The sequence below is a fragment of the Ptiloglossa arizonensis genome, chromosome 5, assembly GCF_051014685.1.
Source record: "Ptiloglossa arizonensis isolate GNS036 chromosome 5, iyPtiAriz1_principal, whole genome shotgun sequence".
NCBI classification, from domain to species: domain Eukaryota; kingdom Metazoa; phylum Arthropoda; class Insecta; order Hymenoptera; family Colletidae; genus Ptiloglossa; species Ptiloglossa arizonensis.
Genome location: NC_135052.1, coordinates 14,097,528 through 14,111,261, shown reverse-complemented (window position 1 = coordinate 14,111,261; position 13,734 = coordinate 14,097,528). Strand labels below are relative to the sequence as shown.

Sequence of the window (13,734 nt, the reverse complement as noted above, 5' to 3'; positions counted from 1 at the left end):
TCGTTGTTGTATGTATAGATAATGTCGAAACCGAGACGGAGGAGATCACCGACGCGTCGGAGCTTCTGCTTTTTCGAAGAGACTCTTCTCTTCGACGGGCGAGGGAACTCGACCCAGAATTCTACATTTGTAATTGACGTGGAGAACGATCAACGAAACTGCAAATATAATTTTCTTCATGGTGGAACGATCATTCATTGATACGATAAGCAATATTACGTCGATTAATATTTTAAGTGAAACCGGTGCCACGAGCTGCGTCGTCGTGTTACGGTACATTAAATGATAATCAACGCTGCGATTTTGCTATTGTAAACAACGATCCGTTTGAAAATAAGACACCGATCCAACAGCCACTCCACTTTGCCATTCATCTTTTCAGCATGATTCGCAAGGTAGGTCTGCTTTCTCGATTAGCGCACAAGTATCTTATTATATACGCAATTTGTACGTTTGGACACGTTTCCATCGATTTCGATCACTTTTAATCGTAACTACAATCACGATTTTTCTTTCGGCTTTGCTCTTTCGTATCGACGTACGAACGCGAAGGTTTTTCTTTTTTTTTTGGTCCGATTGGAACGAGAGTCGATCATTCTTTATCGAACGAAATTATATTTGAAGCGTTTCAACCTATTCGAGTGTCGAATAATAAATCTAGATATTGTATAAATCTATTATTGTTTTAGATACACCTTCTCAGGGTCCATCTTCGTAGTAATAAAAAATGAAAATCAGAAGAAGTAACTCGAGTCAAGCTATTCAAGGTAAAGGTCCGACGATCATTTGTATAAAAATTAATTTTAGTCGTACGACTGATTACGATTAATTTTTACATAAACCGTGTCTACACTTCGACTCGAGGCACCTCTAACTTTCATTTCGCGTTACCACGAAGATATCCTCGGTCAACGTGTCCTCGAAAAAATACTATTCTAGATTTATACCGCGCGCAATTGTAATTGTACTCGATTTGAATATCGTTTCGTTCGATCGGGATCTAAAGCCACACAGGGGAATCCCCCGTGGAACCAACTTTCGAAAGACGCGTACAAGTGTACCTTGAACATCCCTGAACGTAAAATCGCGCATTGGTCCTTTCGCAGCAAGCTCGAAAGCTTCGAATCCGATGCGTTCGCGATCCTACGATCAATGATAAAAGAAACAAAAAATAAATAAAAAAAAAAAGAAAAAGAAAAGAAAATAGGAGAAAGCTAAGATTCAAGCGTGGATTCGTACCGACGCTCCGTGGCTTCGGAGTGCAGGGAGTACCCCGTCGACGGACGAAATCGTACGAAGAACTCGCACGCCCCCTATCGGATCGGTAATACCTCCCTTTTTCACCGTCTGTTGCGGTTTCGTACGATTCTTACGGGGGAGATCGGTCTGCGGCGGGGGTTCGAAGCAATGATTTACGATCTAACGACTTAACGATTATGATGCATTTCACCGAGGCGGCACCCCGGTGGATCGCGCACGAAGAAACGACGAAGACCGCGGTACGGTGTACAGCGACGTTACGACGAAGAGGGAACGGCGAGAGGACAGGTGGGGGGAGGGCCCGTAAGGGAAGGGAAAGAGAAAGAAGGCGGGGAGAGAGCCAGAGAGAGAGAAGGTATGGAAGGTGGAAGCAGAATACCATATACGGTCACCTTTGTCAAAGCCTGGTTGTCGCCATATACAGGCAATGTTCGCGATGGCAGATACTTATATAGAGTCCAACTTAAGAATCAGGAATGCCGGTTTTTGTCGCGCCTTCTATACACACCCGTGGTAATGGGGGGTACAAATGCGACTCGGAAGTGATTGTCGACAACGCCTGCCGGCGGCGGACAAGGGCCGCTTTCGCAGCCCTCCGTGCTTTCGGAAATCCTTTACGAACCACACCGTACGCCGATCGTCATGGCCGTTGCCGAGCTTACGACGTGGAAACGATTCGAGCTTCGCGGAAGCTCCGCTTTCTTGTTCTCTGCCTCCTCCTCCCCCCACCACCATCGCCGCCGCCACTCGCCCGAAGGACGCTACGTTTTGCTTTTCTCTCTCTCGGCCCGTGATGGATGCGCACAGGAGTATTGGTTTTGGATACGTGCTCGGTGTACCTGTAAAGTTGCAGATGCGATTGAACTCTCGTAATTGGACGGTCTCGAGCTTCACCGGTACATCGGTGAAATCATTTTTCGGACCTTCGGACGTTCACTCGGGATCTTCTAAGCTTGAGCTTTGTTTTTTATTATTTTTCTTTTTTTTTTTCTTTTTTTTTCAGTGCGACGAAAGTACGTCTACCTATTTCGATAATCGAATAAACGTCACGGAAGAACGCGTCGGGGGATCGAAGTATCGCAGACGCGATTCAAGTTTCTTGTAATTGGAGTGCAATTAGTCGACCTTGAGGTATTCGATAACCGTGGTGCAAGAATTTTTGGATTTTTTGGAATTGAGCTTTCTCGGACTTTGATTTGCGAGATAAAGAGCATTTTGTTTTTGTTTGTTTGTCTTTTTTTTCCATTCAGGCGAACGATGTCGATACTGACGAAAAATCGTGGAAGAATATCTAGCTGGAAATCGCAAATCTGCTCGAACCCCTTGTAACTGAAGCGATCTACCTAGCCGACTAGACTCGAACTGTCCAATATAGAGACGAAACGTGATTTTTTGATCGCTGACGCGTTGGCAAGCTCCGTTCCCTCGGATTCTAGATTGCGATGCCGACCGGCACTGTTCGAACCAGTGTTGACAACGTGACAGGTTGTAAAATCGAAAACGTACTTCAATCGTTTGGAATCGGAGTGCTTAACATTGTATTCGGTGTTATTGTACAGATTGTGTTCCGTTCTGTGAGAAATCGTAATTAATATTAATTAAAAAAGTAGAACAAAATTATAGTATACCCATTTCCTATATATTTTTCTTCGGTTATTAATACAAAAGCATAGATTGGTAATCGACTGGACAGCACTCTTTGTTTTTACTTTGCAAAAAAGCGAGTAATTTTATTTGTTCGAATAAAATAAATTTGAGCGTTAATTATTCATTTTAAAACCCATAAACATTGGGATTTGGAAAATGCACGCGAGCACCGATTGTACGTTCTTTGTTTCGAAATGCAAATAACCCACAAAAGAGTATCCTCCGCGAGCGAGAAAGTTTTGGAAACACTAAGCCTTGAAAGAAACTTTTACCGTGAGTTTCGCACCGAATGACTCACTTTCAAAAATAAAATGCGCGCGAGCACCAATGGTACAAGTTCTACGTTTCGAGAACCAAATGCCCAGAAAAGAGTAACCTTCACGGTGGAGGAAATTTTGGAAACGACTATGCCTTGAAAGAAACTTACACCGTGAATTTCGTACCGAGTAGATTCAATTTTAAAAATGAAATGTGTAGGAGTACCAATTGTACACGTTCTCCAAAAGAGTATCGTTCGCGAGCGAGAAAGTTTGGGAAACGTTGACTCGGAAGAAGCTAGGCGCCTTCGAACCGACTAGATCGCAATACGTACAGTCGCTCGGTGTACGACGATCTACCTCTCGCATGAAATTGATCTTTGGTAACAAGGATCGCTCGGATCCCCGTCCGGAGCAGCCGCGCGATCCATCGAGGAGACGAGTCGGGCCCCCTAATCTTCGGTAGCGGTCTCGCGACGCGATTTGCTTTCTCTCGATGCAAACGCGATCGGCGCTCGCGACATGTGTACGCGTCCTAACGAGGGAGTCGAAATGCATGTATAACGCATAGGTTCCGCGGCGGTATACGCCGTTGGAAAAAAGTATCCGGTGGTGGTGGCGGCAAGACCGGGGGAGAGAAAGTCACCCGGGGAAACATAGTCCTGCGTAAATTTGTGAGAATCTCCCGTGGAAGCGCAGTACGAGTTCAGGCCGCGCGGATGGCCATATATGGTGCGCGAACAAGCTCGCGCATCTCTCCCTCCTAGGTAGGTAGGTAGGTAAGTTGGTTCGTTGGTTGTTTCGTTGCTTGGTTAGTTGGTTGCTAGAACTCGTTGATTGATTGGTTAGTCCGCCGTTTGATTGGCTCGCCGATATTATTACCGAGGCGTTATCTGCGATTTACCCGACCTCACCGCGTAATGCGCTACTCTCTTCTACCTTGTTTTCTGCCCGCGACTCGTTAAGGGTCCGGAATTTATGATCCGATACAGGTGTACTACATCATTGTATATCACTTATGACGTTACGGTTCGCTCCGTGCCACAGCTTGACTCGGTTACCACCTCGCGCGTATCCCCCAACTTTTCACCGAAGAGGAGGCGTTACTTGTTCCGCGTTTTAAGTAAACGTCCATTGTTTACGAAGAGGATCCAATTGTACGCACGACGCGGTATATCGTGATATCGTTTATAGAGTGGGTTGCTTACCAGTTTTGACTTCGAATCGGTTACGTTCTCGGGCAAATCTTGCACTTGGGGCAAGATTGCCGGTTTTTGGAGCACTTTTGAATTTTTTTTTCTTCTAGCAGATAATACAAATTGCGGTTGAACTTTTTGTCGGTGTTCAGGTTTAGGTGCTGTGTTTTCGATTATTTGAGAAAAATCATCATCGATGCGCCAATGTACTTGGAGATTGTATGTTTTACAGAGAAATATCTTACAAAAGTTCAGTTTACAGTACTAATTTCCTAATCCAAACTTTAACCAACCTAGGCCAATCTCAAGTTTGCATGTAAACTTAAATAATAGTGGAAACTAGAAAGAAAGGAACGACCAAATTTAGTTTTGTTTGCTACCAGTACAAAAGTAGCTTTTTATTTTGGTACATCTTTTTATCGTGTTTTACGTACTTTGTTTAATCGAAGAGCTCATTAATTATCGTTGAATGTTGTAACTGATTTTTACCTTATTGTAAGAACCAATAGTCTAGTTCGAGTGACCCTACCTTGCTTGTTTGCATTTAATAAATCTCTATTGTTTGTCAGTGATCATCGTGATATCGCTTGTGTTATTTGCCCTTTCCTACGATACCCAACCTTTAGCTAAGGAGAAAGATATTTCAATTATTAGGGACAAAGCTTGTAGCATTACACTCGACGATAGCGAACGTAGTCGTAACGAATCATTTATAATTCGTATTTAACATTTTCGACCGTTCGCGATCATTTCGAAAACTATCGGTAGAGAATAATCCGTTACGGAGAAACGGACAATTGTACAGCGAGGATTCACCGAGTTGAAAATAAAAAATACACAAGTTTCAAAGATGATCAGAAAACGTTTGATCGAAAACGTTAGACACGAATATTAAATAGCAAATCACGACTACATGCAACATAGTAGACTCGCGTTACTCAACAATGTCAACAACGGTGACTGGTGTCTCGAGACTGTACGTTGAAAATCTATCGAGAATAGTCATTTACAGAGGCGATAATGAGACAGAAACCTTGCAAACATGATTCATAAATTTTGTGTCGATGCAGCACGTTCGCGGGGAATCTAATATAAGTATGCAGAGGCAATTATGTGGGATCTGATTCATACACGGTAGCTTATGAATTTGATTGAGTAGACGCTCACGTATTGGAATATGCCGCCTAAGATTATATACGTACATATCGTTAACAACTGAGAAGATTAGCAGACAAATGATCGTATGGAAACGTAAAAGGTTATCACGATTTTCGTCCGACGATCTTTCGTCTACGAAGACGCCTAGGCTCGTAATTATTGCGTAGTTCTTGGAATTAACGCGTAGATGGAAGATACTTTCAAATCGCAAATATGGAAATCTTCTTGTACTTTGTGCGTCAATTGCGTAACATATAAATATAAAATGAACGGAGCCGTATTAGTACAGGATGGCCCAAAATACGCGTTAAAATCCAAGAGGTTCCCTCTCGAACAAACGGATAAATTTAACGTGGAATTAAATTTTCTCACAGAGAGCTTCGTTCTCGATATAATTAATTTTGAAAATTTACGGACAACGTGAGCGTTTGATCTAGAAGCTTGTAAACCTTGACTTTATGTAATTCTTTATCGCGTGTCTATTTATTCATGGGTAACGATTTTTATTGAGTTTATGGTGCAAAAACTTCGTTAAATAAAGTTACGTATTTTTAATCGCTTTGACTGGGGTCATTTTTACTATAAATTACTTAATTGTAATAAAACAGGTCTTGCTGTACGAGTACAAGTACAGATACGCGTAACTTTGGTATACGATCTTAGTTTCAAAAGTTAATTAAAGTCAATTATTTGACTTAAACTTGTATTTGTATTTAATTCTTCGTAAAAAGAAACATACTTCATTTGATATGCAAATGCATACAAAATACATATGTATGTATGACATAAGGTGAAGTACAACCCTGTGTCTATGAATCCGCGCAATTCGAAGCTGAGTACCCCGAAAGCTATAAGCTTTAGGATAAAGACGCATTATTGCTTTTCCGCATAAAATTCATTAGGCTACCTGTTGTAAAGATCTGAACATTTCGTTAAAAAAAATTAAAGGTAACGTTTATATTCTCCTTTACCGTCTAAACTTCGGTATAATGGAACACTCGATAGAGCCTTCTTTTTTAAATTAAAGATAAATCTAGTGTATTTTTAATAACGGATTTTCTGAGATTAGTTAAGCTTAAAATATATGTAAAATTTTCTATCAACGTTGTTCGATGGATTGTAATTTAACATTTAACTCTATCCATTTAGTCAAGTCGAGAATACACGGAAAGTCTGGTTGTCATAGTTTCGCATTTAAGTCGTCAAACGCATCAATAATTCTTTCTTTTTAGTAGAAAATGTTCTCGACATTTCCATTTGAAAAATATCTTTTGGTTACAAATTACAGTTTATAAATAAATTTACATACTCATCGGTTAAACGTACACCAACGTACAATGTACAAAATCGATAAACATCGTTAATGAGATTCATTGAATACAGTTCTACTTAAATGCTCGTGTCACTTGCGTATCTTTGAAACGAATCGTTTCGATAACGTGGATATCCACGGAAAGATTTCATTCGACGTTTTCAACTCGGTTTCAGAGAAGGAGCTCGTTTTCGGTTGTACCGGGAATTGTGGGACGCTCTGTATATAATAATGTTCACTATTTTGAATACATATTACGGGGAAGAGTAGAAAGTTTTTCTCTTATTCGGGTTTTCACTTCCTTCACTGACAAACAGTACTTCTGCACTGTTTCAGGAAGACGGCACTTCACCCAGATCGGACGTCTGTGCCAATGAAAGCGACGGAGACACCAGCGATGGCGATTCTCCCGTTTCGAAGGATCTCCCAAAGAACCACTCGGGTAAGTGTGTCGGAAGAAACAATGGAAATTCTCGCTGCTTTCGCAACAGCCAAATAAAATAAGGAAGGAAATAAAGGAGTCCAATTTTTTTGGTTACACGAGCAAACTTCACCGACAAAACTAAGAAATACTATTGTGAGAATAGAGTGCAATTCTTTGGTAGTAAGAGCATCGAATTAGCCAAATTCGGGCAACATTCGAGTATAATTTCTTAGGTTCGACCTTATGCGTAGTTAAAGATTAAAAAACGCATTACTGAGAAATACGACAAGCATTATCGATATATTCGTTAACGATGAAAATATAAACTAGTAGGTAACGATACGAGTACAGATGTACAATGAAACTAGAATGATTCAATATTCCGCGAAATTAAAAGTATTGATTGCCAGAGAATGTTTACTATGTCCAAAACGAAAAGATTTTGAACAAGAATTTTTTCCAAAGTTTTATTCTAAGAGAACTCGCAAGTGTCTGTTCTGTTCAACGTAAAGGCAAGGAAAAGAATATAATCGATCATTTTTACAACAATAAATACTCGCAACGTTTCGACCAAGAGATACTGGTCTGCTTTAAGAGACATAGTAATGTGAAAATGGTAGCGACAATTATGAAGTTCGTGTGAAAATTGTTTCTATAACTAAACTAATAAATCTCTCGATTTACACAAGACACGGTTTACAGAGTGTTGTATTAGTAGTCGGATCTATTTCGAGTGTATTTCTACGCTAGACTCAGTAGCAAATATGCGTGTTTTTTTCGCTACGGTTGTCGCAAAGATTCAAGCGATAGAAAGATCAAATTTAAGCGATACACAAAGGACTGCTTTGGGAATATTTTAAGATTAAAAATTACGCTCGTTGCTCGACGGTTAGTTCCCAACGTACTTTGAAGTACACGGTGATAAAAGGATTTACACGCGCAATATTGATTAACCATTTAAAGGTATTTGAGAACTGGAGAACTGAGATTTTTTTACAGCGTTTTAAATACAAGTTCGGATAGAAGCAAATTATTAATTATTGTGTCTCGAGCTTGACATTGTATAGAAAGGAATCGTGTTTATCGTTCTGTGCATTAAAATAATTGCTTGTATAGAAACTAGTGACCCTGAAAACCCGATAAGTCTATTTCGAGCACAGATGTGTGTTTATTGCGCATGGAAAAATGAAATCTTTTTACAACCGTCTACATAAATATTCCTGGAGGAATTAGCCATTCGCGTGACATTTAAATTTTACATTCACTACCACTTCAACTCTTGATATAATTACGGTATGAAAATGCGAGTATACGCTAAGAACATTCAAAAAATTGTCGAAATGGCGAAGAAAATGGTAACGCCTGGAACACAAATCTGGGAACGAGTACATCTGTGCACGATGGATGTTTCGTGTTTGAGCTCGTTTAATTTCTTTGGCGTTAAACGTGAAACGCATGGCCAAGCATCCGAAGTAGGATAGGTCCTTTTCTGTGAAACAATACTGATTGGTTCTGTGTCAATTTCTGGCGTAACAATTCTAGTTGTCGACGGTAGGATTCCCTGGCGATGGTTTCACCCCGTTTCAGGAAGGTATAATGAATAACACCAGCTATGGGCCAACGAAGCCGCTAGCATTACCTTCTTAGAATGTATAAGCTTAGAATGTACGAGCTAAATTTTGGCATAGACTTTGGTAGTTTAGAATATCCAATATAAACTTAGAACATAAAGTAAGTTCTGACGTAAAACTTTGATAGTTTATTAGAATATATAAACCGAGTTTTGGTATATATCTTGACAGTATATGTAATTTGAACTTAGAATGTATAAACCGAGTTTTGGTATAAATTTTGATAGTTTATTAGAATATATAAACCGAGTTTTGGTATATATCTTGACAGTATATGTAATTTGAACTTGGAATGTATAAACCGAGTTTTGGTATAAATTTCGATAGTTTATTAGAATATATAAACCGAGTTTTGGTATATATCTTGACAGTATATGTAATTTGAACTTAGAATGTATAAACCGAGTTTTGGTATAAATTTCGATAGTTTATTAGAATATATAAACCGAGTTTTGGTATATATTTTGACAGTACACGTAACATGAACTTAGAATGTATAAACCGAGTTTTGGTATAAATTTTGAAAGTTTATGTAATATAAACTTCGAATATATAAAGCACGTTTTGGCATACGCTTTAGTGGTTCGTAAATATCTTGTCGTTGATCAAATCGTAAACTAACGTTAAAGCAACGCATTCCGGGCTTCGTGCATCCGAAACTTCCGAATTTGATCGAGGAACCCACTTTCAAAGCTTTTCGACTTTATCAATTTCCAATGCCGAGAACTGTCATAGTACCGGTGCCAAATTGCCCTGCAAGCCTTCTGACAGTTTGACGCGTGTCTGTCACGACTGGAGTTTCTTCTTTAGAGAATTAGAGGGACTACTTTCGAACGGCCATTTCATACGTCGTAGCGTAAGTACGAGTGTTGGGCAGATTTTTATCCAGGCAACGATCGAACAACGTCCCGTACGTGAGTCCTGGATAGATCCTTTCAAAATTTATTAGAAACTATTCCGTTTACGACGAACATTTTTTATACACGGTGATTCTGGTCTCAGCGAACAAACATCGTAAATACAGAGAGGCACTCGAAATAACAAAGAAAAGTTTATACGAACAGGGATTCGGAATCTCTTTGTTTTCATCTTGCGTTATTGTCGTGAGTCACGGGACAGTAGTACAGTGCCTTACTTGTAACAGAGAACATTTGAGTAAACGTGATCAGTGTCAATCAGTGTCCAATGTGTTCGATCGAGTGTCGCTTAATTCGATACGATTTGAAAATTCATACCTGCACTGATTCATAACAGATCTACAATGACGATTGGAAACAACTACCGAAGTAATCTTAAACTTATACGTTTGCATAAACGTTTTTTCTTTCTTTTAATTTGGGTACCTCTGGTCGTATCTGAACAATACTACTTCAAATAACGTATTATCTTATTTCGCGATTATTCCATTCTTTTTTAACAGTCTTCGTTCAACGAGACAATTTTCAAAATAACCACTTTGCATTTTGAAGCGACAAAGTAACGAAACACTCCCGGGAAATCATCGTTTCGACGAATGAAATTACAAATCTCTTCGTGCCGTTTCGAATCACGAAATCGGTACAACAAATATACCTCGTTGACGTTTTGTACGTCGTTCTTCGTACGTATTCGTAAATTCAAACGCGCGTTGTGACACCGATTTATATAAATGACAAACATACAGAAATGTTCGCCAAATTTGCATACAAACTTTGTTAGCATACATTCACTGGCTAAAAATAGAACGAAAACTGCTCCGTTGAAAAGCTACCGACTTTCTATTTGGAAATGACGAATCAATTCTCAGATAAGCCGATTAAATATTCATTTGTTACGTAACGGGCGACACGATCTTAAATACCTATTATTTCAAAGTTCCAAATACCCGTTATTTCGCTCGCGTCGAACAACGTCGCGATAAATAAACAGACCGAGATCTTCTCTCGAATAATTTATTTCTTCTTACCATTTCGAGTGAAATATTTCCAGCTTCGCTCTATACGCTCGCGCGCGATTGTCCGTCCATTGAAACTCGAACGCACAATGTGCGTATAATACCTATATACATACATATATATATACACGATGCGTTTTACGCAGATCGATGAGCGGCTAAACGCGCGAAAAATGCGAGAAACGACGAACGATTTTCTCGGTACGAGCGCGAGACTCCATTCCTTTTCGTCGCACCGGAACACAATTCCGAGTCGGTCCGTAATTCTCGACTTCGTTTCGTGCGCCGAAAAGCGGGCAGAAAAGGGAGCAGTGGAACGAAAGAAAGAAGAAAAGAAAAGAAAAGAAAAGAAAAGAGAAGAAAAGAGAAAAAGAAATGGAAAAATTAACGAAAACAATCACAGCCGCCGAGAGGAGTAATTAGCGAATTTCCTCGTGGGCGTGCCAAGAGTCGCGAGACCGAGGCAGCGAGCGGTAAAAGCCGTCGTGGAAAATCGTTAGAGCCGTAGGTAGCCAAGCGGGCAAACGTGTGCAATCCAATCAGTCAGGTAGGTCGGTAGACAGAGAAGCGTAGAAAACGAGAGAATGGTATCAGAGTGGCAAACGTATGATGTGTACGAGAGAGCGAGAAGCGACGGCGCACGGGAGGGAGAAGATAAAGGAAAGAGGACACTTAAAATGCGAAAAGTGTGCGAGCGATGACGAGGTTATCCGTGTAGGGGAGTACATAAGGAGTTGTACGGGCCGCGATGACCAAACTAAGACAACGACGCGATGCCTAACTGGGAAGTAAGATCCGGTCGAAAGCCGCGCTCCGATGCAGGTGTACACATAAATATCGATGCTAATATATGGAGTGGATGCCATCCGACTTACCGATCGCCGGCATGACGTACGCTTTTTTTTTTTTTCGCCTTTCCATTGTTCCCCCTCCCCCACCACTCCCCCTAGCCCCCACCATTTGGCAAACTGTCTCTGTCGGAATTTTGATAACTCGACACGTTGATATCGATCCGACGGATCTTAACCACTCGAACGCGTTCCGATTGCTCCTCTGCCCTTGTTTCTTCTTCTTCTCTTTTCTTTTCCCTTGCCTTTCTTCTTTTTCTTTTTCTTTTTCTTTCTCTTTCTTTTTTCTTTTTTCTCTCATTTCGTTCTCTCCTCGTTTTTCGAACGATCGCACGAAATACTTGCTCGATACTTTTGCATAATGGAATATCGTTGATCGAGAGAAAGAGAACAGAACGCGATTCATTTTTCTGGGTGCTCGTTAGTAGGTAGTACGCGGTCCGGAACAAAACACGGCTGTTCTCGAATATTTATGCGGGGTAATTGTCCGAATTGTATTCGTTTTCGAGTTTCCATTCGGAAAGTAATTATTATTATTCGTATGGGATTATACGGTCGGTATTGTTCGAATTTATTTTTTTCGTCGGTTGTTCAAGCGATGTGTAGGAATGTTGCTGGCGAGTGAAAGTGTAAATGAAATAATAATAAGATTACGTTGCTGGGAATATTGTTTTGCAACTGTCGTGTGGGATTACGTGCTTTAAAGTGTTTCGGTGTCTATATACTTGACTGCGTTTTGTTCGTGGACTCTGTCAGTCTTGCTTTTTTATATTTTATCGACCACCAACCGGTGGCAACTGCTTGACGAGAAATTGATTTGAAAAGTTTCGAACAATTCGATGAGATGAGGATTTTAAGAGTCTTATAAATTGGGCTAGCTTGTATAGGTGTGTACAGATAGACGGTATATTGTGAAAATAATTAATCGACAATAATATGAAAATGTTCTAAACACCCCTCTTGGGAAATAAAAAACACGTATTCGAGTTAAAGGTAATACAAACGATCATTTTTTGTTCTTGCAATACTTGTTCGTGATACAGTATTAAGGAGAAATACTTTTTGGAAGAGAGACTAATATTAAAATATGTATTTATTCGTTGCTAGATAAGATTTCTCTTACGATAATAAATTTGACTAGAAAATTCCAAAAATAGGAACCAGTCGGATGCTAATCGCGTCTAAGGCAAGATCCGTTTGATAAATCCTTCCTGATAAGTCCAATTAGCAGTTTCGAAACGAAACGAATAGAAATGTTGAAGAACAGATTTTTATGACTGTAATTCTTTGTCGTGTAGGTATACCGATCCTTAATCTTCCGTAGAAAATATAATTTCAGGTGTTACTCAACAATTTACACCGTATATCCGCGTGGCACGTTCGTTATAACAGCGGATAATTATACGGGAATACCCGTATATTAAAATCATTATGGCGTTTTCCTCGTTAGAACCGTGATTTCGTTATATTCGTACTCGTTATAACCAAACTCTTGTAACAATGTAAGTTTCTCGTTAAATTAAAATTTTGAAACGTTCGAAGACAGCCTCTAACGTAAACGATCTTTTTTTCTCTGTCAACTACTACGTATTTTAAAATAACGACGTACTACTTATCGATTATCGAACAAAAAAGAAGCAATTTCACTTTTCGTGCGAAATGTACCGAGCAGCGTACGAATCATGATTCTCGTGTATCATAAGTCGTAACAGTACCGAATTCTGCGCTTCTCTCCTAATCATCTACGCAATTTCAACTTCTCCAGATCCCATAAACTTCTCTCACCACGGAAGACAACCTGAATCAAGATCTCGGCAATCTTTCTCCGTTCAATCCCTTATTGAAAAATCTCGTCCTACCGAGTCATTCAAAATTCAAATCGCTCCTACGTTCCCCTCCTTTCTTAATAATCGATCTAATTTAAACTTCTTCGAACCCGGTAAAATACCCTAACCAACGACCGGGCTCGATCAAGGGTCTCAAAAGCGTTTTGTCACCATTCTTCAACGCGCGACGACGAACACGCTCGACTCTTCGAGCCGCGGAGAAGCCACATCTCGCATTCGTT

At 40.0% G+C, this 13,734-nt stretch overlaps 1 protein-coding gene across 3 annotated transcripts in view; it reads left to right on the top strand.

Moving 5' to 3' along the window:
* Bs (serum response factor blistered) overlaps positions 1-13,734 on the top strand; it is a 43,036-nt gene that overhangs the window by 21,032 nt on the left and 8,270 nt on the right. For 2 of the 3 annotated variants that reach the window (XM_076312652.1, XM_076312654.1), the window contains exon 3: positions 7,167-7,272. In XM_076312652.1, coding sequence (XP_076168767.1) covers positions 7,167-7,272 — 106 coding nt within the window. Of the gene's footprint in view, positions 1-18; positions 527-7,166; positions 7,273-13,734 lie in introns of those variants that run through there. The other variant, XM_076312655.1, reaches the window with a different exon arrangement.